General features: G+C 38.5%; 1 protein-coding gene across 1 annotated transcript in view; it reads right to left on the reverse strand.

Annotated features, from left to right (window-relative positions):
* Positions 1 to 16,763: 16,763 nt before the first annotated feature.
* Positions 16,764 to 26,271, reverse strand: part of brinp2 (bone morphogenetic protein/retinoic acid inducible neural-specific 2) — a 120,142-nt gene continuing 110,634 nt past the window's right edge. The window contains exons 7-8 of the mRNA XM_017718429.2: positions 26,019 to 26,241; positions 16,764 to 22,182 (exon numbers count right to left, since the gene is read on the reverse strand). Of these exons, the coding sequence (XP_017573918.1) occupies positions 21,063 to 22,182; positions 26,019 to 26,241 (1,343 nt within the window). The 3' untranslated portion in view covers positions 16,764 to 21,062. The remainder of the gene's footprint in view (positions 22,183 to 26,018; positions 26,242 to 26,271) is intronic.

Genomic DNA, 26,271 nt, shown 5'->3' on the forward strand with positions numbered 1-26,271 from the left:
TAGTCTTGTGTTCATATTGTATGGGCCAACATCAAGACAAAAGGTGGCTAATTCAAATACAGTCAGAAACATTGGATTGGATTGGAACATCTACAATGACGACTGTGGCAGCAATACATGCCAATGTCATGCCGTTATTCACAAATGAGGTGGTAGGCTTTAGATCATGAGCAGTTCCTGTTTTTCTCCACAGGCTAGTTTTACTTTTGTGTTACTTTTGTGCATGAGAATTTGTATTTGTCCTTGAGCTCTACAGGCTTTTAAATATACTTAGAGAAATCTGTACGCTAACCTCTATGTTCTTGATGCTCACAAGTGGCTTGCATCCTGTGGTAAACCCTCAGAGGTCATGTTGGTGTGTTCTATGGTAGTCTTTGAGCCCTGTTGAATGTTCATGACCTCTTCAATAGAAAAATGTATTTCTACATGATTAAATATTTTGTGCTATTCTAAAACTCTGGTATGTTTTCATTTAAAATACTTTGAGACACCTAATGTTTTGGCTAAATCTTGGCCATGATTAACTCTATGGTGCATATTATGGTATGTTTATATGTTTTTTGCAATTGCTGTAAACAGCACTAGTTTTGTGATAGACTGCAGAATGCAGCCACATAAATATGAAAAAAAATCAACATCTGGTTTATTCCATCAATGTGGGCTGGTAGTGCAAGTTGAGAAAATGTAACTGATAAAATATTTCGCTGACTGCTGTGGTACGCAACTGTTGCTTTGAAAACCAAGTTTTCAGTCCATTGAAAATATTGAATATCTGGTTTGCTGTCAACTGTCTGCCATCATAATGTAATAGAATTAGAATGATAAGGCCCTCAACAGAAAGAGCATTTCAGATGAAGTGTTAACTGCAAATGATCCTATGTTAATTAGTGTAGCTAGCCCTTCACCTTGACTTTGTGCAGCAGGCTGTGCAACATGCATGAAGCGAATCTATTTTTTACCATGTGTACTTGCAGAATGTGTCTAGAAAGCACTGATGTAAAACTGGCTGAGCGCCCTGCCATGTTGGCACAGATTATTACCTTGCAATGGGTCTTTTTTTCACTCTTTTGTTATGATCTGTTGAGCAAAGCAGATATGATGTTAACCGCAGAGAAAAACGAATAAAGACATCATCTCATGAAATGCATCCAGTAGCGTACAGAGATTGGCAAACTTAGCAGTCAATGAATTGTGAGTTGCCTTTATTAGTTACATCAAACAGTGAATATTATTTTAGAAAACAAATAAATAAGTGCAAGCACTAAATGCAAATGAGGGTGAACGGGCAGGTAAAAGCAAACAGAAGGAGAGGTTAGAGAAGAGAACAGGACAGAATTGCAACAAAAGTGCATGTATTTTTGTTTGTTTAGTGCATGCTTTTTAGTTGCAAACTGTCTTGGGTGTTTGATTTTGTAAAGTTAAAAAGATTTGTTAACTTTGGGATTTATAACATTGAAATAAGAATAATAACAAGAAGATGTTCTATCTATCTATCTATCTATCTATCTATCTATCTATCTATCTATCTATCTAAATATATATATATATATATATATATATATGTATATATATATATTTATTTATTTTTAATTTTTTTTTTTACTAAGAAGTAAAATAGTATAAAAAACAACAAATGCAATATTATGTCATATGCAACATCATGAACATAATCTCAAACAAAAGTAATGGCAATACATATTTTTATTTTTACCTAACTTTGGTGACGTGATATAATGTTTCAAATATTTAATATCACCTTTTGGAGTCTGGTTTATAAAGTCCATTGGAACAAACAAAATGAAAATAGCTCAAAAAGATGTATTTTTTAAATGTCTGCTATGTATGTGTGCTGAAGGTATATTGTTTTTCTGGTGTGCGCTCTTTACTTACAGTCAGTTAGACTGGATTGTGGAACCAACTCAGTAGCATCATCACTACCACAGTAAAACAGCACTGTTACATATTTTCAATTTTGGTGTTCACTTAGCACTGAAAGACCAATACAATCCAAAACAGCATTGTACTGTGTAACTTTCTGTCCATTGTCTTTTTGTTTTGTTTTTTTTTTTTTGGTATCTGTTACCCTACCTCAAATCTCTCCTGTAATGGGATGCTTTCAGACATGGCTCTCACTCTGTGATGATATGGCACTGTAATAGATCAGCTTACTTGTCAGTGTTTTTGGTCGCACTGGACTTCTTGTCCTCCAGCTGAAACCATAGCAGCCTCACAAAAGAAAGACAAACTGCCAGAACCCTCAGAGTAACTGTGCCACCGAGAACTGGGCCTCTTTTGAAGAAAACTGAGAAGTCCTCAGTGTGTAAGAAAGGGGGCCCAGAAAACAAGGCAGGGAAAGAGGTGAAAGAGAGATTTCCATGGGCTCTTTAAAATTTCATGGCATCTGGGAAGGGAGACGATGCATAGAGAATATTGCAGGATTCCTTGCGGTTTTATGTGATGCTTTCATGTGATGAATTGAATCTCTCATATGCGTCTCCCTTGCTTAGCCATGTCTCTGTCAGATCAATAGTGAAAAACTGAAAGCTAGAGATGCTTTCACTGAAGGTAAATGATGAAAGGTCCTCTCAGTATCCCCAGTGGACCATTTGAATTAGTTTTTCACTCTTAATACTACTTTATTGACTCAAATTAACATATACTGGGACATCAGGTGATCTAGTGATGTTGCCTTTCAGTAAAATGTCTATTCCAATGGAGGCTACAATAACCCATATAGCTGTGAAACCTGAAGTCCACAAAACTATTAATAAAGCCAGTCAGTAGCTCCTGAATTTATTAACTATAGTCACAGCATCTTGGCTGCTGCACACGTATTCTAAGCTGAGGGAAGAGTCAGCTGTATCCTCAGGCAATGATATGTGGTTTTTTTTGTTTTGAAACTTGTCATATGCTATATTTACTCAATGACCACAAGATCAGTGCACCAGAGGTCAGTCAGCTAGCTGACATGGCTTTGCTTGGAGAGCTGTGCTGTGAATTGGTTTTTCTGATTTATCTCATCTAAGCCATTATTCACCCCTTACAATGAAGTCATTCAAATGCATGACTTATTTCTCTGTACAGAAACATCCACAGCTGAACTCAAATGTCATGTAGGGCTGGGCTTATTGAAGGTACCTGTTTGTCATCACTCTGTGGGTGGATCAATAATTCACAGATTAAAATAATATGTCCTCAGCTGAAGTAACTTTTTTCTACATGAGCCTAAATTTGTCATGGTGTACTTTTTCATTCAATGCAACTTACCTTTGTAGAAATCCTATACATCGCATTATTTATGATAGATGGCTCTTGAATTCTAATGACTGTACCTGTTCATGCTGCTTGAATTTTAATTGGTTTTCCACTGGAAAGCCCCATCCAACAAATCAGTATATATCAATATCAACTTGGAATATCTGTCTACTTGCATTGAAACTATGCCATAATACTGGCCTACTACTCTATTGCTTTTCAGTTTTGACTTTGATTTTACATTTAGATTTTAAATATGAAGATGCTATGCTAATAAAGTGCTGGTGTATCTATTGCCAAGTGGTTTGTTTTCATTTTTTAAATTCTGTTTTGTGTGGTTTATTTGTAGTATACAGGACCTGACAGTTAACTACAATGTATGTCACTTTCTTAAAATTTCTAATGGTTGTGAAGGAACTAGGCCTGAGTGATAAGACGTAAGATGTGAACAATAATCTTGATTTTGAAACTAAAAAAAGTTTTGTTAATAATTTCTTAGATATTGCCCAGGCCTAGAAGACAGTATGCTTTCTTTCTTGAAATATGGTTTGTGGCTGGCTTACAATTTATCTGATACCACAATTTATTTGGAAGATATTGTGAGATTTAATTTATCAATGCCATCCAATAATGTTTCCAATCATTCCAATAATTTGTCCAATAATTATTCACAGATGTAAGTACTTCAAAATTCAGTGATTTTGTGAAATTGTATTTGAATGCTCTGACTCCAGTGTCTTTCAAAAGAATAATATTGTTTAAAGTGCATGTGATTTTATGAAGTGTAATCTGACTGTGAGCTGATGGATTAGAGGATAAAATAGACTTAGCCTTGTTGTCAGTCAGTGATCTGTAACAACAATTTGTTTACTTGCAGAGTTTTTCATTTTGTATGTATACATAGCATAACTGCCTGTTTTGAATGAAATTATCCAAAATCATCTAAAACATGCAATCCATACACATTGCTCAAAGGGAAAGGTATCAGTGAAAGGGGATTCAGCTCTACTTGAGATTCACAACAAATTGTTGGTGTGCAAAGGATATTAGAACATCCATCCATCCATCCATCCATCCATCCATCCATTTTCCAAGCCGCTTCTCCGTCAGGGTCGCGGGGGGGTGCTGGAGCCAATCCCAGCAGTCATCGGGCGGAAGGCAGGATACACCCTGGACAGGTCGCCAGTCCATCGCAGGGCAGGATATTAGAACAGTCCAATTGAATCTATCTGAGTGGTGACCAAGGCTAGAAGCACATTACTAGAGTTGTCAGTGTAAGAGCTTGATACCAGCAAGAAGTGTCCAAATAATAGGACTTAAGGGACTAGTGGTGTGATCCAGTAATAGGCTTATATCAAAAAGGAGAATACTTACTAGAGGAGGCAGAGGAGCAAGGGAAGTAGGGGGTAGATATTGGTCCAGTCTCCCTCCTGCCCTTTTCATCCTTTTAGCAGCCATCATCTCCCCCTGTGGGGCTTGTCAATTTCTTCCAGGACTCATAATTGCCTTCCACGCTGTTGTATTATAGGCTCTCACTGCGTTATCGCAGGCTGCCGCTGTAACGGTGAGTGAGATTACTTTATTGATTTCTATGTTGGTTACCTCTTTTTCCTTGGACTCCCAACTCTCAGCCAGTAAGCATACTTGATATATACCAGTTACTTTATAACACATCCATACAAGCTTTTCTTCGCAATTCAGGTATGTATTCAGAGCAACGATAAAAACCACAAACCATTCCCTCAGTGTAGATCGAATGTGTCTACCAGTGTTTGTAATCTGAATCTATTGAAGGGAGAATCTGATGCATCTCACTACTGGCAGACATCCAGTCCAAAACGCAAGAAGCATACATCTCAAAACAAACACCTTGGGAGGTTTAACAGTTAACAGGTCTTAAAAGACATGTTCTTTGGTGCAGATTTCAAATAAAAATGAGATAAGATAATCCTTTATTAGTCCCACGATGAGGAAATTCTCAGTGTTGCAGCAGCAAAGGAACAGCAATGCATTCAAGAAAAAGAGAAGTGACAAGAAGAGAATTAACAAGCAAGTTAACTTTAAGTACTAGTTTAAGTACAAGGTTTTTTTCAGTTTGTTTCTTGTTACTATATAGAAAATATGTATAATACTACACATAAAAAAGATTAAAAAATAAACTCTATTCTACACAAACAAATGCTAATTTAAAGAATTATAAATAAATATAAAGCTAAGATATTTACACTGTAAGGATATTTTCCCAAACTTCATGTGGAATATTACACGAGGTACTAGTTTACATTACACATGGGATGGTGAGGAGTTAACAATATAAACCATTGTAAATAGAAAGTTGAAGGATATTTACATTGCAGAGATATAGAGATAGATCACATTCATACATGTGTTCAGGTTTCATCATGCAAACATCACATGCCCCTTTTAGATCGGAATGATTTGTGAATCTTATATTGTGGTACTTTTTACTTTTTAACACTTTAAAATACTTCTAAAAGTGCCTACAAGGAAACTGTCACACATTATTGACATGGTACTGAAGTAGTCATGGTACAGTATGTGCCAGCATTTTATCATCACACACTCATCATTTGGCAGGATCTAATATTTGTTATTGAAAGAAACCCATTGCTTCTCTGCATATTTCTGTTAAGTGCAGTGTTTTGACTAATTGGATTTTTTTGCAATCTGCAAATATACAGTCTATGAATAATGTCCTCCAAGCTCAATTTCCCAACTCAGCTCTTCACCAGTGGCCCTTTATGAGATACACAGCAAAAGGAATACTTAGTAAACAATTTCTGTCTGCACCGGTCACAGCCTAATAAGAACTAGGTTACTGGACATATTATTTCTCCTCGTTTACGTTCTCCTGAGTTCCGTTACCCCGACAACCATGCTTCTGCCAGGCTTCGAGAGATTTGCCCATGATCCAATTAAGGTACATGTCCTCACATGCTGCACTGTGAACCATCTCATGGGCCAATGATAATTACCCTGGGGGGGCCACAACTCCAATAACCCCCTTTAATCCTCGCCAGGCGGGCAGCAGCTTCCCTTCAGCAACTTCCTGTCAATGCAGGTTCCCAGGGACTGCAGGGAGCTACAGCTGTTGGCATTCTGCTGGAAGTGCTTATAGATGAAGACACAGATACACAACTAGGCTGAAGCAGCGAATCAACACGCTGGGTTCCTGAGTTCCTGTATGCGCTGCTGGATAGTGATGTGTATATCACCACACTTACATTAGTATAGAATTCATAGCAAATACAACAGATTGCTTTAGATCATTTGTAGCCTACTCTTTATGAGTAATGATTTTCCTTTGGAAATGGTGCATAGTTGAGATGTATGCTTTATGCATCTAGAGAAGTTTAGATTTAGATTAAACTGCTGTCTCTTATGTGACTCGTTATGTTTTGCATGTATTATTTTAAGAAGAGAAATGACCGTCTGTGAGGCCGCTGCTTCTAATCTGGAGAGAGAGAGAAAATAGATATGTCACTGTTAATAAAGGCGCAGTTAGACAGCACATTACTGGAACAGGTTGTAAACAAATGTCTTCCTTTTCTTGTTTCCTCAACAGTGCGGCTGCCATTGCCTGTGGCAACTGACATAATCGGTTATTCACTTTGTTTTTTTCTGCCCTGGCTTTACAAGTCCTTTACCTGACAAGAGGTCAATTAAACAGAAAATGCTTAGGGCATAAGAGGTCCAAGAAGATGGACTGCACTTCTAGTATAAACCCTTCTTAGTGATGACCAGCAGTGTTAACTGGAAAATCAATGGCATGAACCTTGCTTGTTGTGTTTATTTGGATCTGACGGTTGTAAATTAGAGAAAAAATCTGGAATAAGAAAAAAAAGCCCAAGCAGGCATTGCTGTTAGGGTGAATGTTGGCTAGCAAGTAGATGTCCTTGATCAAGGTTGGCATGAAGTGTCCATGATGCCAAGGCAAGCTGGTCCAGTAATTATAATGCACAGATATGTCTATTTTTAAATCCTACATTCACAATAATATGTTTATTATTAATCTGTATGTACATATTTGCTGCTTAATTTAAAGGTGAAACTGGGGTGAGAATGAAAAATGTGTAGATGAATAATAAAATCCCAGAACACCCACACGATTAGCATAACAACATTCTTCATTCATTCACTCTGATTATTTGTGATGGTGCAGTCACGTCTTCAGTTGTCGACAAATAGTATATTTAAAACTTGTCTGTGAGTAAGAAACCCAGGAGGTTAAACTGAAAGTTCATGTTTATCTGCAGCACTAAACGTGATCTGCATACGTTTCTTGTTGATAACTGTTAAAGTGGTGAGAGACTTCACTGCCTTTTTGAAGTTAAACTAAATTTGTTCTTTAAATGCTTCACACATTTTTCTGTTTGATCTTGGACAAAATACAAATACAGACCGTCTTCTCAGTCCTCTGGATAATGGACAGTGGTGCCATGCTAATCTTTTAAGTCAATCCAGATGCTGGAAAAAGTATCAAAATTACCTTTAACTGTGAGATTAAAGCCAGTTTCAGAACATCAAAGTTCTAGCCCTGCAAATAAATTCACTAAGCTCCAAGCACAAAACTCAACAATCTGTGGCAACAAAGAATAGCCTGCAATTTTAAGTCTCTAAATGGCTCTACATTACTTTTTAAGCCAAAGTCATATTTTTACTCACATACTTGGCAAATGGGCTGTCTTAAAATTATCTTCAAGGGTAAGACATAAATTCAATATAAAAAAAAATAAAACTCAAACTGTTACTTTGATGATATTAACTAAGCCAACAAAGCTGTTTCTATTATCAACATTTAATATTTTTGGGATAGTTGATATTACATACACTATATTGCCAAAAGTATTCTCATCCATCCAAATCACTGAATTCAGATGTTCCAATCACTAAAATGACAGAGCGGCGTCAACGGATGCTGAGGCACATAGTGCACAGAGGTCACCAACTTTCTGCAGTGTCAATAGTTACAGACCTCCAAACTTCGTGTTTTCTTAGGTTAGGGTAGCTCAAGAACAGCATAGAGAACTTCATGGAATGAGTTTCCATGGCCGAGCAGCTGCATCCAAGACGTGTTCTCTGGAGTGATGCATCACGCTTCTCCATCTGGCAATCGTCCATCTGGACAAGTCTGGATTTGGTGATGTCACTCAAGTTCATATGCATGTGAAGGCAGATGAGTGAATACTTTTGGAAATATAATGTAGTTCATATAATGTACCCTGTTTAATTTAGATGCTCTCAGCTCAGCCACACATTTTTCAGAAATTACTAGGAGAACTTTTCACAGAGTACTGCATATCCTTGGCAGGCTTCAAATGTTTCAATTGTAAAATTGTAATAGTACCGTGTATCTTCAAGCTACCACAACTAAGATTGCTGTGATTTGTCAATGTATTTGACTGTCTTGATGTTGTAAATATGCTGATTTGCATATTAACAGTCATATTAGATTTTTTTCAATGAGGACCTATGAATATTGACTGAGAGCATGCTCAACATTCCTTCCTCAACATTAATTTATTCCTTTTTCTCTCCTATGTTATAGTTTATATATAGTTTTCTATTTGTATTCACTTATCAAAACCAGCGTTTTCTGAATGATTGTATATGCTTTAATTTAGTTTTCAATTTAGCTTTAGTTTCAAGTTTTTCAATTGCATTCAAAATTAAATTTTTCAAATGATAACCCAAAGCAGAAACCTAAGTTGTGCTTTTCTGCTGAGATGTAATAACAAAATACCTTACAATTCAAGCTGTTAATAAAAATATATTGATATATATATTTAGATGATGTCCAGTTTCCTTTTCTTAAACACTGTAAAAAATTCTGTGAAATGGTTCTGTAAAAACCAGTTGTTGTTCTCAAACTTTTGCCTGGTAGCATATCAGGTATGGTAGGTAAGGTAAGGTTCACAATAATTTCATTGTTTCTTCTCTTCTCCTATGAGCTGTCCTTTTTAATCAGTCTGTTCTGACACTCATTTTACTTCACTGCTTCTTCTACTGCAATATCCAGGCTTCAGGCTAAAGTAAGCTGACACTGCTATTTGGATCTTTACTCCTACCCTTTCCCTTTTTCGCTTATTGTATTTTGGACATAAATTCTTTCCTTTTTTTGTACTTTTCTGCTGCTTCAGCTCATTTTATTTTTCTTGCTGTATGAATTCATGCTATATCTAACTGAGAGGGGAAATATATGCAATGATCATGAATTTTCATGGCCTTTTTGATTTATTTTCAGCCAAACTGACTGACGACCAGTTTCTCTGCCTGAAATGTCTAGCCTTTATTTCTAACACACACTGTGTGGGCTAAATGAACATATGGAACACACTAGCACATTTCAAATTCTGTTAGCAAAACTTACTTTAAGAATAACATAAGCACTGTTGCTCTAACAGGCCAAGCTGGAGTAACAGATTTTCCTTTTTTAAAAAAAAATAAAATAAAATAGCTTAACCTCTTAAATGGTCAGGGCCTTCTGGAAGGCATAGACTTTTACTACACATTCCTATATACTAAGAATAACATGAATATGCTCAGTAGTGAATTTACATATGTTAATGCTTGCATTGAACCCTTTCCTCTCTTTCTGGCAGCCCAGTGTAATTTTTAGGTATTATCCAGTACATAATTTGGCTAAGCAATGTTTCACCAAGTTAACTTAAGCGTGCTGGTAGTGGAATTTGACAAATCTATGATTTATGGCCTTGGCTTGTTTCCGTACACTGGTAAAAAACTTTCACAGTTCACAGAAGACGGTTCATACCCATAGTACACCTATATTCTCAAAGTTGTCAACTTAAAATTTCAGGCTGACAAGTTTTTTGGGCTCCTGCATCTCTGCTATCATTCCATTCTTTCTTTTTTCAGCCTTGGGCTGCCAAATGTGTTTTGTTTCGGGACTTCACAAACTAAGATAGCTGTACCAAATTTCTCTATGTTTCTTTTTTCATCAGGCTGTGTTTAAAATGTTGATTTGCTGTATCAACCTGTTTGTTTGTTTTTCACCTTTGAATAATATGGCTGTCAAGTAAGTTTAATGAAGCTTGTCTGTGGGCAACTCTGTACACGCCCCTCCCTTCCTTGTGTGTACTATAGATATCCCTTCTGTTCACTGCCGTCCGTGTTTCTGGCCCCCCATGGTAGTGCTGAGCTTCCACGCTGCTCAGAAACCTTCTCCTTCCAAACCTCTTTAATCTGATCCCCAGAGAGAAGGAATTTAATACTGGTGTGGACTCGCCACAGATTCCACAGCGCCTCTCTCTCTTTCTCTCTCTCTGTCTCTTTCTGTCTGTAGGAGACAGATACACACAGATACAGACAAAGAATTGGGAAAAGAAGGGAGCAGTGAAAGACGAAGATGGTACGAGCTGAGAAAGAAAGAATGGAGGGCAGGAGATGGAGCTTGCTTTTATGCTAATCCACATGCGCATGCTGCATAATATTGCACTCTAGCTGGGTACCAGTCCATTAAGTATTAATTACTAGTTTATTGAGCACACATAGATCACCAAGTCCCTTCAGCCTCATAGGAAATGCTCTTCTTCCCTTTAATGTGTTCAATTAGAATTAGAGAGTGCCTCATCTTAAATCTCACAATGAACAGCTTATAGGAGATTGAATAAAAATAGGTGGTAATGTGTGCAAACTCTTGATCTCAGTTTTTTTTTAAATTTCTGGTCATTCCTTTTCCGTAGGATTCATACTAGCTGATGTAAACTCTCCATGGACCGTTATTCTCTAGCAGTATTCTATGCAGTATCTTTGTTCAAAAACACACAGTAGTGGAGCTCTGTGGGCAGCAGCATCATGCCCTGGATCGCTTTTACCTCAAGCTTTCTTGTCTTATAAACAATGATCTCCTTAATGGACATTGCGTATGGGGTAGAGTAGGGTTTTGCTTTAGGGTCATTGTCACATCAGCATTCAGTTTATACATGAACTATATTGGCACCACCCCAGAAAAATGATTGCATTTTTATGATTCTGCTTCAAGCCTTTGGATGAATAGATGGACAGTATGTCGCAATATTTTACTGCAATGTCTGTTCAGCTGGCTTGAAGCAGAAAAGCTAGACTGTCCAGAAGAGGAAATGGAACTATTATTATTGTTTTGCAGTGAAATAAGAACAATGCAGACATCTGCTGTTCTAGGATTCCATTTTCTTGCCAAAATAAGAGAGAGGATTTTTTTTATCTTCAAGTTTGGTCTCAGAGCATGCTTTAAAAAATGGGTTTAAAACAAAGACATTTAGGTCAGCAAATGATTGCTCATATATACATGCCAAAGGCGATCCTCTCATGTTTCAAGTTCACTCAGCAACAGGTGCACCTTAATTAATAATTGCACTAAATACCTGTGACTACAGGTGTATTAATTCACTCTCGTTTCTTGAGGATACGTTTAATTATGTTCCCCTTGCTCTCAAATGGCCGTGGCAGGTAGAAGAGAGGCTCGGTTTGAGAACAGAAGTGAGAGCCTTTTTATCTCAGAATAGTGTGCAGGGAAGCAGCGCTGAGAATATTAACCGGGGAGCGAGGCTCAGGGAAGGCAGAACAACAGGGCAACAGAACAGGATAAACAAGAATCAAAGAGCTGCTTGGAAAAATGCCGAAGAGCGAACACACTCTGCTGAACAGAGAAATATAGAGCATTCTGCAGCGACTCCACGCCGCACGAGCAGCGTTAATGCACTCCAAGTCTCTGACTGATTCTGTCTTCAAGCTGAAATGCCTCCTACTCGCTGGGTGAGGAATATTCACAGATTCTGGCTACGTCCCAGGGAGCCCTCGCCCACTTGAAGCAAACAGCGAGGATTTACTAAGGGGAGAAAAACAAAATAAAGCTAACTGACATTTTAAAAGAAATCTAACCTTTCTTATTATTGTCTTTCGCTTAGCATTAAACTGAAATTACTCTGCGTGGGATGGCAGGGAATGGCAGTCATTTTACAATTTGGGCATATCAGCCTGTGAAGCTCACTGTAGCCACCTCCAAACGCATAGTAAATTCACCTCCAAGATGTTTTCCTTTAACACATTTTGAAACTCAATATTTCAGTTTTTAAATTTACCCATCAGCTCTGGAATTTAAAAAAGCCTAAATCCGCTAAACACGATCTTAACCTTGTTCTTTTCCTGTAGTCTGCTTAAAAACTAGACGAGTAGAGTCAAATTTACACAATCTTGCCGCCGTACTCCAAAGGCAGTTGATCAGTTGAGACTTGTTGTGTCAACTTCTTTACTTTTGTACTAGAGCTACACAAGTAATGTAGCTACCAAGTAATGGAAGCAGATATTCCACCAGTTAACACTGTGCAGACTGAAGGCCTAAAACATCAACATGAAACAAGGCATCAAGGCATAAAACAGACTTGCTTATGCAGTTTCTCACACTGTATGGAAAACTGCTGCCTATAATGAAGACATAGTACAAAAAACAGTAGTAGTATGCATCTTGAAGCCTGAATTGTTTTCCTTTTTAATAGATAAATATATGTCCCATATAGTGTCAAAAGCCATAAAAGCAAATTTGCTGCAATGTGTGATTCCATGACTTGTTAGCTACATTAGCCTTGGACCTCCAGTGCATAACTAATGAAACAATTTATTATCATTTGGGATAAAAGAAAAACTGTGTAAATTGGATTTTTTCTTTTTTGCTTAAACTGAGCTCAGTTTTAGTCTGCATAGGCTGCCCATTTTTAGAAGCCTGTTTCTAGCCTTTTTACAAATTCTCTTTGATACAGACTAAGCTGACTCTGTTGTTCTCTTGTCTCCATCCAGATGACACAGGAGCAAGCTACAGCGTTCATGCTTCCATCCTCTACCTACATTACAACCCCAGTGAATATTTGCAAAAAACAATAGTTTTCTGTTTGAACATTAAATATCTTGTCTTTGTAGTGTATTCAGTTGAATATAGGTTGAAAAGGATGTGCAAATCATTGTATTCTGTTTTTATCTATGTTTTGCACAACGTCCCAACTTCATTGGAATTGGGGTTGTACCATGTGTCTCTGAGGAATATCTGCGCCATGTGGTAGAAATGACAGTTGGCTCACATGCAGTCAGCCATTCCTGCATCTTTAGCTCCCTAAAGATCATGCCACACTCACTGACACACTCAAACTTCAAACGTGCGCTGCTACAACCTCTTCATCAGGACGTGCACGCTCACTGCTGTCCCTTCCTCATCCACCCTGGGGATTGTGATAATGGTGGTAAGGGCTCTCCCGCATGACTTGTTTCTGGGTGTCCTTGCTCCACTGGGCGACATCTTGGATTAGAGAGAGCCCCACTTGTCAGCAATTGAAGACAAGCAAGTGTTCAGAGATCTCAGGGACATCTCATTCTGGGACAATCACTGAAACTGCCCTGACCTTACCACCTAGCTTTGCTTCTTTCTCTCTCTCCATTCACATACACAAAATGCCTCACCAACAAAAATTGAATATATATATATATATATATATATATATATAAACACAATAAAAAATAAAATCTTTTGAAACATTTTGAAAGTCACACTAACGTGTTGCAATTTTGAAGATACAAGGTTGCCATATGACAGCAATGAGACTGCAATCTACTTGAAAGATACTGATTTGTGACAAAAGGTCTGGAACAAATTTTATGAAAGCAAACAGTACAGTGTGCAAACGTCTAAGGGACCTGAGAAAATTATGTGTAAAAAGCTGTTTATCTGGGTTGTAAAAGTTTATTTGCTCAAAAAAAAAACAATTAATATTAAAATAAATGCAAATAACATTAAGACTATATATAGTGATATCATGCATCTTGCATAATATAAGTAAATATGTTGGCTTAACGATTTCCAAACGTCTACTCAAGGAATTTTAGTGTTATTTGTAGTTATCATCCTACACCTGATCTTTTTTCTAATATTAAAATAGATCTAGAAGTAGGTGGTAAGTGAGAGGTTTACTTTATATCAAGGTATTGAATTGATTCACCCATTACTGAGATCAGCTACTGATGTTAGGTATATGGGCAGTCGTGGGCTGGAGGTTAGGGAACTGGCCCTGTGACTCGAAGGTTGCCGGTTCGATCACCAGCCCTGACAGTCCATGACTGAGGTGTCCTTGAGCAGGACACCTAACCCCCAATTGCTCCTCAGGCACCATGGATAGGGCTGCCCACCGCTCCAGGCAAGTGTGCTCACTGCCCCCTTGTGTGTGCTCAATAGTGTGTGGTGTTTCACTTCACGGATGGGTTAAATGAGGTGAAATTTTCCCATTTGTAGGATTAAAAAGTGTCACTTTATATATACATTTTTAACTTTTTTTCTTCATCCACCAAATGGAAACATTCTAGATATTTGCATAAACCTAACAGTAACTTATTATTCTGGTATGTCCCTTGAAATTGAATAAGAACACATTTGACAGCTGCTAAAGTAATTTGTGCAAAAAAGTAAAACCGGAACTGAATAATAAAGTATGCGGCAGTTTTTCTGGGCCGGGAAAAACAGTGATAAATATTGTTTCACATCTGAATTTCTCAAGTCATTTGTTTCAGACTTGCATCCAAAACACTTGCACTGAATTTGTTAAATATCGCTGTTGTTCACACTGTCAGTAGCAGCTGATACTTGGCTTGATGCGAGTACCAGCCTTGAGACTGCTGTGTCATCTGATGTAGCTGTCTGAGTGAGGCAGTTCAACAGGAAATAGCAGCTCAGCAAGAGTGCTAAAAGCTTGCCCAATAGACCTGCCTAACTTTACATATTTCTTGCAAAAATTTCTCCCTCTACAACAAGCTTGTGTCCTCTGATTGTACTTTATTTAAATATGACTGAAACATCACTGACTCCATGTATGTAAATAGGCCATTAGCCATGCGGCTAAACATGGTAGCCTTAGTGTGTTTTGTGCTGTATGTATGCTGCGTTATCTTTTTTGTCAACCATATGAAGATCTGTATGAATTTATATAGTGAAAAATGCAGCATTGCCCTCCTCTACTGTATTCTGCCTGATTGATTTACTTCTTACTGTGTCTTTCTTGTGCTCAGAGTGAGCTGAGCTGCTGCCAAAACATGTTCAATATTTTACCTGGCTAATACAACTGATTGTATTTGTGATTCTCATTTTGGTTGGTATCCATTCTACCCCTGTAAGTTGTTTTGAGTTTGTAGGTTTTCAGACCTTATTGAGCTGTATAAACTTATGGACTTCAGTACTAGCTTGTCTTCTTTTGCGGTATTGTCAGAATATGTCAGAAATGCTTTTACACCATTTTACAAGCTTTTACAAGAAGAGATCAAGAAAGGGTTTTCCTTTTATTTCACTTTTTTTTTGGATGGGATACACATGCCAAGCATGTTCTGTTGTCCTTGGGATAGTATGAGGATGTTCCCTTATTCCATGCTTGTCCCATTCTTAACTACCTTCATTTGTAGAGTAAGATCAAGAGATAAGTTAAAAATTAAGAACCTTCTGTTCATTCAAGATGGGGTCTACAAATTGGCAGTGATTCTCAAAGCAAACCTACACTGTGACTCGCCTCTTTTAGCCAATTCATTCTGAATGTGCCAACCAATCAATGATAGAAGTGGTCATAGGTGGCAGTCTACAGGGCTACAGGGCTCCCTTTCCTCAGTGCTAAGTCATTTCAGAAAATTCTTTCAGCTCAGGTAACCAGTCACATCTTATTTTCTGGAGAGGGAAGCAGATTTGTCGAGTGCTTTGGGTTTTATACCCACCTCCCAACCCGACACACCGATTTCCTTTCGAGAAATAATTACTATTCATTAAAGCTGGCTGTCAGATTTTCTGTCCCCCTCTCTTCTCTTCCCCTCTCTCCCTCCTTTCCCCTCTCCAATGTCCTTCAGCACTCTTGGTACTTGTCTTTTCTGTCAGCCAGCAGTCAGCTTATCGATTCGCACATCTCTGCTGGAGCAAAGAACGTGCGTGCCAATCTGTCCCCACTTCTCTCCCCACTCCAGGTTGACCCTTTTTTTTATTTCTTCAAAAAAAAGAGCTTCATGAGGAGCAAATAAACCAACATCGTGCATTTGTTCAATTTGAATAGTCTATGAAAGATGTTTTTTTGAGCCTCCCTTCTTCTGCTTTGTTTAACTTTAACTCTCTTTTGGTCTTCAAACAGAAACTGGAGGGAAATGGGAGAGGATTTGTTTGCACTGTAGTGCAGTGTGTGAGTTAAGATAGTGGTTTGGTTGCCCCTCTTTTCTCATCTTGAAAGAGTTTAACTCAGGTGCTGCTCCTATAAGAATGTGATATCAATGCAAACGGGCTCACAAGGTCAAAACAAACACACACCCTCAAAGTGACAATACAGTAATGAGACATAATTACCGCATTTCAGCTCTTTTACACATTATACAGTAATTCTGAGGTAATGTGGAGTGTAAAGAGAGCTTAGTCATCAACACCAAACCATTCTTTGAATAAAACGTTTCCATTTGTTCCAAGCTCTATAATGATATAAAGACACATGTTCATTAAAGTATATTTATTTACAGACATTTTAGGGGAAAAGAATAATGTCACCTTTTTATTATTTCATATAAGAACATTTACATCCTGTTAAAACACTAAGAGAAATCTTTTGGATCAAACGATAAAAGTATAAAGTTGTTTTGCCTCATCTCATGGCCAGTCTACCTTTATCAGGTATCTGCTTCTTGTACAGTAATACATTTGGAAATGTATGAATTAAAGTAATATCAGCAAAAAGAGATAGATATGCTTGATAGCATGCTGATACCTCATACTCTTAATTGAGCATAATATTGGCTCTCATAGGAATGAACTTAGGAATGAGTTATCTTGGGAATATGTACTGTACATTCAACGCTTTGGTTCTGGACATGACTGCCTATTTTTAGAGTCATTTTACTATATCTCTGGTAATGCACCGGGGTTGAAAAGCATTTTGAAAATGTTGTAGGCAAAATTTGACCCCACTCAGGTGTGGCATGTTTATGATTTATGTCACTGTTGTTTGTGCGGTCATGCCAAAGTTATGCAGGGTAGAAAATGGAAAACATCAAGTGTATAGAGGGGCACCGCAGAGCAACAATTTGGCGAAGATGCAACTGCAGTCCTATAAAGCACCAGCTGGGATTTGCTCCACCTGGGAGGGCAGTTTCTCATTCTTCAGCACCAGAAACCTTTAAATGACAGGAGCATCAAATGACTGCACTCTCCACAGCATACTAATATCTGTGTCTACTATGCTTTCTGTTAGCACACCCAGGCCAACTAGGGCTATTTTACAAAGCTTTTCAGTTCTCTCAGTTATCCAGACAACTTAAGCTAAAGGTCAAGAATGTCTAATAGTAGAAGAGGTCAGGGACATTCCTACTGGACAGTGCTCAAGTTATCTAGTTCACTGAGAAATTCCAGCTTTGTTGGAATGGTAGAGATGCCTCACTAGAGGCACCAGAGATAATTTTTTAGTCAGCTAGTGACCAAACTGAGTGAAATTTGATGGTATAGAATAGAAACCCAGCAAAAAAATAAACAACGGATTCAGAGCCAACTACCATATGTCTTTTAAGTTAGTGCTAATTTAAAACCACAGCTTTTCAAAAGCTGTAAAGCAGCCCAAATCCAGGATCCAACATGGTTTGGATTTTCAGCTCATGGAAGACTGAAAAAAGACAGCATTCCAGTATCACTAAAGCATGTTGCCTAAAGCTTATGCAACTATTTCATTTCTCATGGGGCAGAACTACACCTGTCTACACTGTCTGGATCCAGCCTGTAGCTTTACTGCAACGCAGTGCTCAAATCTGACACAAACAGTCCGCAGGGTGGCTTGATCAACTAGCACATAGGTACTTGCTAAACATCAAAGGTTGTGAATTCATTTTGGAAAATTGAATGCTACTACAAATGTTAAATATGTCCTGTTTCAGGCCTATCTGTGCACGTATTACAGTTCAAACTGCTGACCTCAACCTACAAAGTGGTTACTCTCTTTAACCAATGTCCAACAGCGGTGAGTCCTAAATCAAATTCCCTAATAGCTTTCAAGTAAAGGACATTGTTGAAATGGGGGCTTTTTCTGGTCATATTTTCTTGGACTCCTCAGAGATTCCAGGTGGCCACATCCTCAGTGTAACTCTTTGATAAAATGGCTGCCTTTTGGCAGCCCATCCGTTAAGAACTAGGTCAAACTTTGGAGTAGTATTGATGTAAAAACTTCTTAGTGACCAATACTGATTTTTATTTTTCACTGTGGACACTACAGTGTGGGAGGTCCACTCTCATAACCTAAATATTTACTTCTAATATGGTAATGTAAATTGGTATTTAAACTTTTTCATTGAATGTAACAAATAGACAATTGCTTAAAATGGCCAGTTGTTGAACTCGGTATGGGAAAGTAGGTCATACATGAAGTCTGGAAGCATGGTCTGGAGAGGCCAATAAAGGATAAACCTGGGCAGACCAACTATTGATGAAAATAGATTCCATTACAGAAAGAACTGTCTACAGGAACATTATTAAAGGACAATTGTTTCTCTTGGCTTTTAAAGGATTTTTGACCAGTGTTTGTTTTAATAGCCAATTATAAACGTGACTTCAGACCATGTTTTAGAGCATTTCCTTATTTGTCTGTGTAGTAATTCCATTTACAGGTAATGTTTTACTGTGTTTAAGGCAGTCATTTAGCTATATTCCATTCTGTTATGTACAGAGCTGGCTTAATTAGGCAGCATAAGTTCCTCAGGAAGGAGGGTACATACAGAATCTAAATCTGGCCCAATTTCATATTTCATAAATCCACTGCCGAAATGCACTCATACCCTTGGTAATACAACCTTCATAAATCATCGAACGTAAGAATATTTACCATGTTTATTCCTCCTCTGGAGAGCGGCTATAGTTTACACAAAGGCCCCTGTGATGGATTGGCCTTTCCTGTGCATCTCAATGATTAGTCGAAGGACGAGTGTTGATTCCAAAGTGACGTAAAGATAAACAATCCATGTTTACAAAATCCATCCTACATGTTTTGGCTTTTTTCTCTCCAGCCCAGGCTATGTAGGCTATGTTTTGACAGAGTGAGAGATCCCACTAGCCTTTTTGACAACCTCGTAAATTGTTTCTTCACCTTGTAAATGTTGCCCTTTCTATGTCAAGAACGTTCATCTTATCTGAGCATAAAACTGGTAATTTCGGACATGGGTTTGCAATCTGCACTGACACTCTCTCAGGTTTTCAGCAACTAAAAGGCAAATATCCGTAAGTGCTGTGTTTGGGCAAAATCAAAAGACCCATTTTCTTTCTGTTGAGAAATAACAAAACTTATACATGATTTGCAGATGGGAGTTGTGTCTAAAGATTTATACTGGCAAAGATAATATTCTTTCACATGAACAATATTCAGTGCACTGCTGTTTTGTATGTTTGTGTTATGGATGAGATGGGACATGAATTAAAATGCATTATTATCATAAAGATTCACCGAAGAGCTTTAAGCTGTGTTACTGAATGCTAGCTGATAACTGACTGGACAACTGCTTTGCATTTTACAAGTACTAGAATGAACTCAAATGAGTCACTGTAGGAAAAATGGATTAATATATGAGTGAACATGGTCATATTAAAGGAGGTCTTCAAATGGAGCTTCTTGTATTTGTACAGAGCAGACACACCAAGTATTCCTCACAGAGTAAGTCAATTATAAATTGGAATCTTACAGATTAGTAGTTACTGTAACTGAAATCAGAGCTAAAAAGAAAAAAAATAGAACTGGTGCAAAAGCAGTAAAAAGGTTTTGAGAGAGAGAGAGAGAGTAACAAGCTGAAAGTGTGCTTTGATATCCGAACATAGACTCCACGTTATAAGGCAATAGATACTTGGTTTTTTTTTTTTTACTTTTTTTTGTCGTGTAAGAAATGTTTTTGGTCTTTGCACTTTTCAAAAAGTACAAATTCAGAAGAATGTTGAACCAGTTATATTCAAGAAGCAATGTGCAGCTTTCACATCCTGAATGAGGATCGATGATGGAGCAATATTTACAAAGCTGCCCACAAACCTTCATAAAACAATGCTTTATGTTATCTTAAGATCAACATCTCAAAAAAAAGAAAACAACCCAACAAACATTAAAAACAGACATTTTGCCATTCGGTTTGCCTTTACGTTTGTTTACCTTTTGGTTTAGCCATATCTCTGAATACAAAGATTCCGCTAAGAGGATCTCAATCCAGTGTTAAATACAGATATACAGCTTTCCATACAGTTAAGATAAAATAGAAAAGCAAGGTAAACCTCTGAATTGATTGTTATCACTGTATTAATATAATTAATTAATTATCACCATTAATTTTGTCACAAATTAATCCAAAAGGAGAACATCTTTTCCACATCCCTTTTCAAGTTGAACAATGACATCACCAAAGAACACCCACATTTTCAGAATATAAGAAAGAGCAGACAAGTCTCGCTTTTGTGTCATGTTGCAGAAAAGACTGGGAGGCTGTTCTGTCTGTCTCTCTCTTTCTCTCTCTCTTCAAGCTTCTCTCAGAAGTGTAACTTGATTTGGTCCATGTTAAATTCAGTTAGCATTTAGATAAATGCACATTCTGTGCTCCCCCGTCAGTCATGGCTTCCTATTTGTTCAGTTTGCTGCCCAAGAGTGGCAGGCTCTGAAAAGCTAACAAGCCCACCCACATAAAATAATGTATACACATATTCCCAAAATAATCCTGTGCCTCCGTTCCTCTCTCTCATTCACATTCATAAACACACCTTCTCTAGCAAGGGAAAATTAGCTGAGCTAGCTGCACAGCTGGGCGAGTTCAGGCTCGGAGGAATTGGGCAGCTTGGTGCTGAAGCTTTGCAGGGAGTCCCGGACGCGGGCCACCTCGCCGGCAGACAACTTGAGCCGGTGCCTGAGCAGGCAGGAGAAGAGGTCCAGTGGCTGGTTGGCAGGAGGTGAGAGGCGGTTTATGCGGTCACGCATCTCCAGCAGCATAAGGAACGTGGCATCTTGTGAACCCTGTGCGTAAGGGTAGTCCAGCTGCAGGATCAGGTCCTTGATGCCTTCTGCATCAAAGTGCATGCTGTAGCCAAACACCTTCAGGCTGTTGATCTTCATGTAGCCCAGGTTGGCCAAGCGGTCATCTGGGTCCAGCGGCTCATAGAAGAGCGTCTCGTTGATGGCCGGGTCATCCGTGACGATGCGGCTGCGTAGGTAGATGTGCACTGTCTCAAAGAAGGACTTCCACTTGCTTCCCAGTGTTAGAGTCCAGTTGTAGCATGGCAGGGACGAGTCCAGCCTGGTTCTTTCCCAGTCGGGGAAATCCTGCAGGTTGACCGGCATGAACCAGCTCTCCGAGTGGCTGCCCCCAAAGGGGTTGACATATATGGCAGGCACAGGTTCCAGCGTGCTGTTCTTGGTTGAACAGATCTGGAAGGAGATCCCCATCAGCATGTGGATGAGGTTGGACTTGTTTTTGTTGCTCTTGAGCGTCAGCAGCATGCGTTTGCGCCACGCCGGGTTGAACCAGCTGCCCAGGCGCACATCATTGCTGATGTAGATGGCGTGCACCTCCATGCGGCTATCCAGCCGGCGCAGGAGGTGGCGTGCCTCCGCATCTGGCATATCCAGATCAAAGTTCACGTAGTGGTCCAGGGAGTTGGCGATGTTGGGTCGACAGAATCCCATGTGAAGGACACTGCCGGGCAGGCACATCCCACAGCGAGTGATGTTGTCTGGGGCACAGGATGAACACAGGGTGCCCTCGCCCAATAGGCATGGGATAGTCCCCTGACAGGTGCCGGTCTGCTCGGAGGTGCACACACAACCCTGCGCCTCCTCTGAGAAGGAACCCAGGACTCCATGCTCGTTGCAGTATAGCAGGGACTGCACTCGGTTTAGCCAGAAACCCAGCGTCCTGTAGGACAATCATTAGCATAGACAGTTAGTAACTGCATTATACTTGGCTGGGATTTGCTGAACATTAGCAGTATTACTGTGATTCTGCTGTAGTTTTTAAATGCATGTAGGTAGTTATAGAATTACAGTACAGTACAAAATGAACTTTCTAAAAGACGTCAAACATGTAAAGAATGTTCTTCTTTTATCAAAACAAGAATATATATGTACTAATCTTTTTTTTTTCAATTTCTTAATGAAATGCTTTCTTCTCTATGTATAAACACGTGTAGTTTAAAGTTTAAAATCAACATTTTCAGCTTCTCTACTTCAATGTTTCAATATGCTGTAAGTGAAAAATAATACAAAATGCTTCTATACTTTTGTTATCTTTGATCTAAAGGTTATCAGTAATGCTTCAGTGAATTGAAAAATCAGTCAGCTGACAGCTCTTAGAAAGCTTGGTTGGGACTTGACATTTGCCTTATTTTCGTTTGACTAAATAAGGCAATCATTTCTCACGTTCATCTACTAATAATAATCAAGGGCAGGAGAGTTGCCCTTTCACAAAAGCTGACTGTGCTGAACCAAGACAAAAGAAAAGATGTGAAATAGGCAGCATTTTATTTTCATTTACCATCATCCAATTTAGCGAGTGGCAAGTCGGTTTGATAAATGCATTTGGCTTGGCACGCTCAGCTATTACCATACCACTTACTTCACTGCAGCTGAGGTATACTGAGAAGCACATGCTCATAAATTAAACCCCTCTCTGTGTACAACCTCTGCTTGTCCCTGCTTTATCCCCCAGGGGTGCTTTTTCCTAAGGTAATTCCTATCACTTGGATTGCTGAATGCCTTACATTAGTTGTATGCTCCTGCTAATTTAACACACTATGTATGATCATGAAAGCCTTTGATATCTATTCAAACAATCAGGCATTATGCAACACCACTTCAGCACTCATATTATCATGTACAGTCAGAGCAATTTTCCAAGGGGTTGATTGCATGAATCCAGTGGATTAATTCATTCTTCATGTCCTTTGCTATATACAGGCTTTCATGCTTGACTAATGTTTGATACACTGTCTGACAAAGAGATCAGAAGCTTTGTCTGAGCACCTGCAGTACTGTGCAAAAATTGTATTTAAAGATATTTATCAATGTTTTCTTATACTCTGAAAACATGAACATTAGAAAAAATACAAATAAACATTCAGATAAACAGTGATTTTATGTTCGTTACTGTATTACCTTAACCATTTGCAAACTTCTCTTTGAGGTAGCCCAGTAATTACTGTCCATTTACCCTTCAGTACCTGGCTTCAGTTAAATTAAATTGTGTGCTGATAAGGAAATTTAATGAATTCAACGATGTCTGGAGCTGCACTGAGGTGAAATGGAACCCATTCTCTCTGTTGTTCTAACCATCTCACAATATATCAAAAAGATCTATAAAAAATGTTGCTATTTTACTGTATTAATGTTTAGCTATTTTTTTTTAGCAATCAGACAATCAAGAAACAACAAAAATGAACAACAATGACTAATATTACTGTTGTCCTTTGTTTAGAAAAAGCGCCAAGTAAAATGAATCAGTGTGAATGAAAAAAAAAAAACACGTTCAACATGTGTGGCACAACAAGGTTTTTGTTTGTGTTTTTTCATGTTTGTCTGCTCAGTGTACTCTCGTCTTACATTTTACAAAGTGTTTTACAAGCAAAAACACACTTACTGCCCAGATAAACAATTTTCTTGGCTAGCCTAAGACTTTTGCACAGTACTGCACATGCATAATTAAACCGATTCAGGAAATGTTCCGGATAAGTGATGTGCCATTTAATTTGATGACCACATCTGTCCAAAACAGCATGGCTAAAATTGGTCTGTATGTCTCTTGCCAAGGACGTTTTCATCATAATTCTGAGTGATGTATATTCTCTGTGCAATATCTTTTCGTGTCCAAGGCTTTTTTTCCAAGCATGGAAACGGTAGCGGCCTCAGGTGGGGGCTGTCAGAGTGGAGCGAAAGTCTTCACAGCGGAGGACGTTAACTACAACCTGTCACTCTCTTAGAGCACTTGATTACAGTGCACACACACTAACCACACTGCACAAAGGTCTTCTCAATCTGGCCCTGAGAGGCTAAACAGCTCTGTCTCTCTCTGCCTGTCTGTCTATCTCCGTGTCTATCTCCCCACCTCTCACTGTCCACATTTCCTCTCTCTCCATCTGCTTCTCTATATATATATATCTGCTTTTCTCTCTCTCTTTCTCTAATCTAGGCTTCACCTGCAGCTGCCCCACTCAGGTTGCCAGTGTTCTGACAGTGTTGAATAGCAAATAATTGCTTTTAAATGACAGTTGTTGAGCATATTAAAGTGTTGCTCTAATGCCTCCAAACCATGCTCTAAAAAGACAATACAACATGGCAAATATCGAGTGGGCATGGACACCAAAGCAATTTTTAGGCCACACTCCTTTAGATACACATGTACAAGCACATGGTTGTGGGAACAAACATGTTAGATAACATTGCTTCGAAACACCTTAAGTACTGCCCTGTTTAGCTGCTTTTTTTTTTTGTTTTGTACTTTATCGATAGAGGTTGTACCCTTGTGATTGAAAATAGGCCAGGCTTTAATGGTTACTGAATCTCGAGTAGCACAGCTATAGATCACAATATAATACCACTTCTCATGCAGGGCATGGTATTTTTTCCATGGGTTCTGATGCTTTGTTTGGACTGATGCTTTGATTTGATACATGGATTGACAGAATAAACAGCTCAAGGAGGCTGATCCAATCACAGGTTGCATTTACCCAACAGTGCATGCAGGTCTTGCAGTCTCTCCTGAGATCATTCTAAAATAGAACACAATCCTAGAAGGCCATGACTATTTGAAGTTCTATTCATTAGCTGGTGAGTGTTAGAACAGAGAAAACACTAAACTAAGGAGTATTGTGATCCAGCAGGATTGGATTACGACAATGTGCTTTGGAGTAATCTTAAAATCTTGTGTGAGCTGAATCTTACATATAAACAATGTTGCCAGAATACAGCAACATTATAACCATACTCTTAATGGTCACCCCTACCTTGTGCTCTTATATTTTCACTGATGTACAGTTTGAGATTACAGCCCATGTTTTGTTGTGCACAATGTGCGTTGGCCATTCTCTAGGCCTTGAACAGCGGTCAGGATATTTTTGGATGTTTGAGATTTTTCTAAAAAATAATTTGACTGTGGTTTACTTTCTATAAAATCTGAGGACTAAAATATGCATTTTTAGGCTTTTTCTGCCTTTTTTTTCTGGCGAGTGTGGCAGACCGCCAGGTACTTGTGGTTGTACATGGGTGATTAGTTTCTTCTGATTAGGCATCTAATCTACAAGTTGTTAGGTTAATTTTACAAATTTTAAAATTGTGATTTCGATATGACAACTGTTATTCTTTCAGTCTTTCAGTGTTAAACCTCTTTCTACCTAGCAGTGAATCTGTGCCTGGTACATGAGGGAAACTGTAGTCTGTAATTATAGACTTATACAGTGAAACGATACAGCAAAAGTAGGTTTTTCCAATAACATGGATAGTAAGTGTATGTGCAAATAATTGTTATCTATTATAGTATATTGTTGCTGTTGGAACAAAACCTGTATTTCCAAAATGAGAACTTTACAGAAGAAGGAAAAACTCACTTTACTTTTAATGCAAGTCAATAGAACCAGATTTTTTAAAGTAATCTGGGCCATTTCTTCTGGCTCATTCATCAGAAAAATTGACGTACAATGTAAAGGGCAACAGGTTTTTTTGAAATACATGATTACACATCAGCTATTAAAGGCAAATTACCTGTCTCTGGGCAGGCTGATCTTTGGCTGTTTGGGACAGCGCTTGCTGAGTGTGAAGAGTTTACGCACAATCTTATGGGCTTTTCCAAGGATCACTCTTGTGGTGCCCTCTAGCAAGCCATGCCGCCTTTGCAAGGCCAGGTCAGAGTTCCAGAACCTCAGGATGGCGGTCGTGTTCAAAAAGCGATCAGTAGGCAAATTGTTGAGAAAAGCCTTGAACTCATCTGAAACAGAAAAAAAGGATTTACATCACA

This window comes from Pygocentrus nattereri, chromosome 2 (assembly GCF_015220715.1).
Source record: "Pygocentrus nattereri isolate fPygNat1 chromosome 2, fPygNat1.pri, whole genome shotgun sequence".
NCBI classification, from domain to species: domain Eukaryota; kingdom Metazoa; phylum Chordata; class Actinopteri; order Characiformes; family Serrasalmidae; genus Pygocentrus; species Pygocentrus nattereri.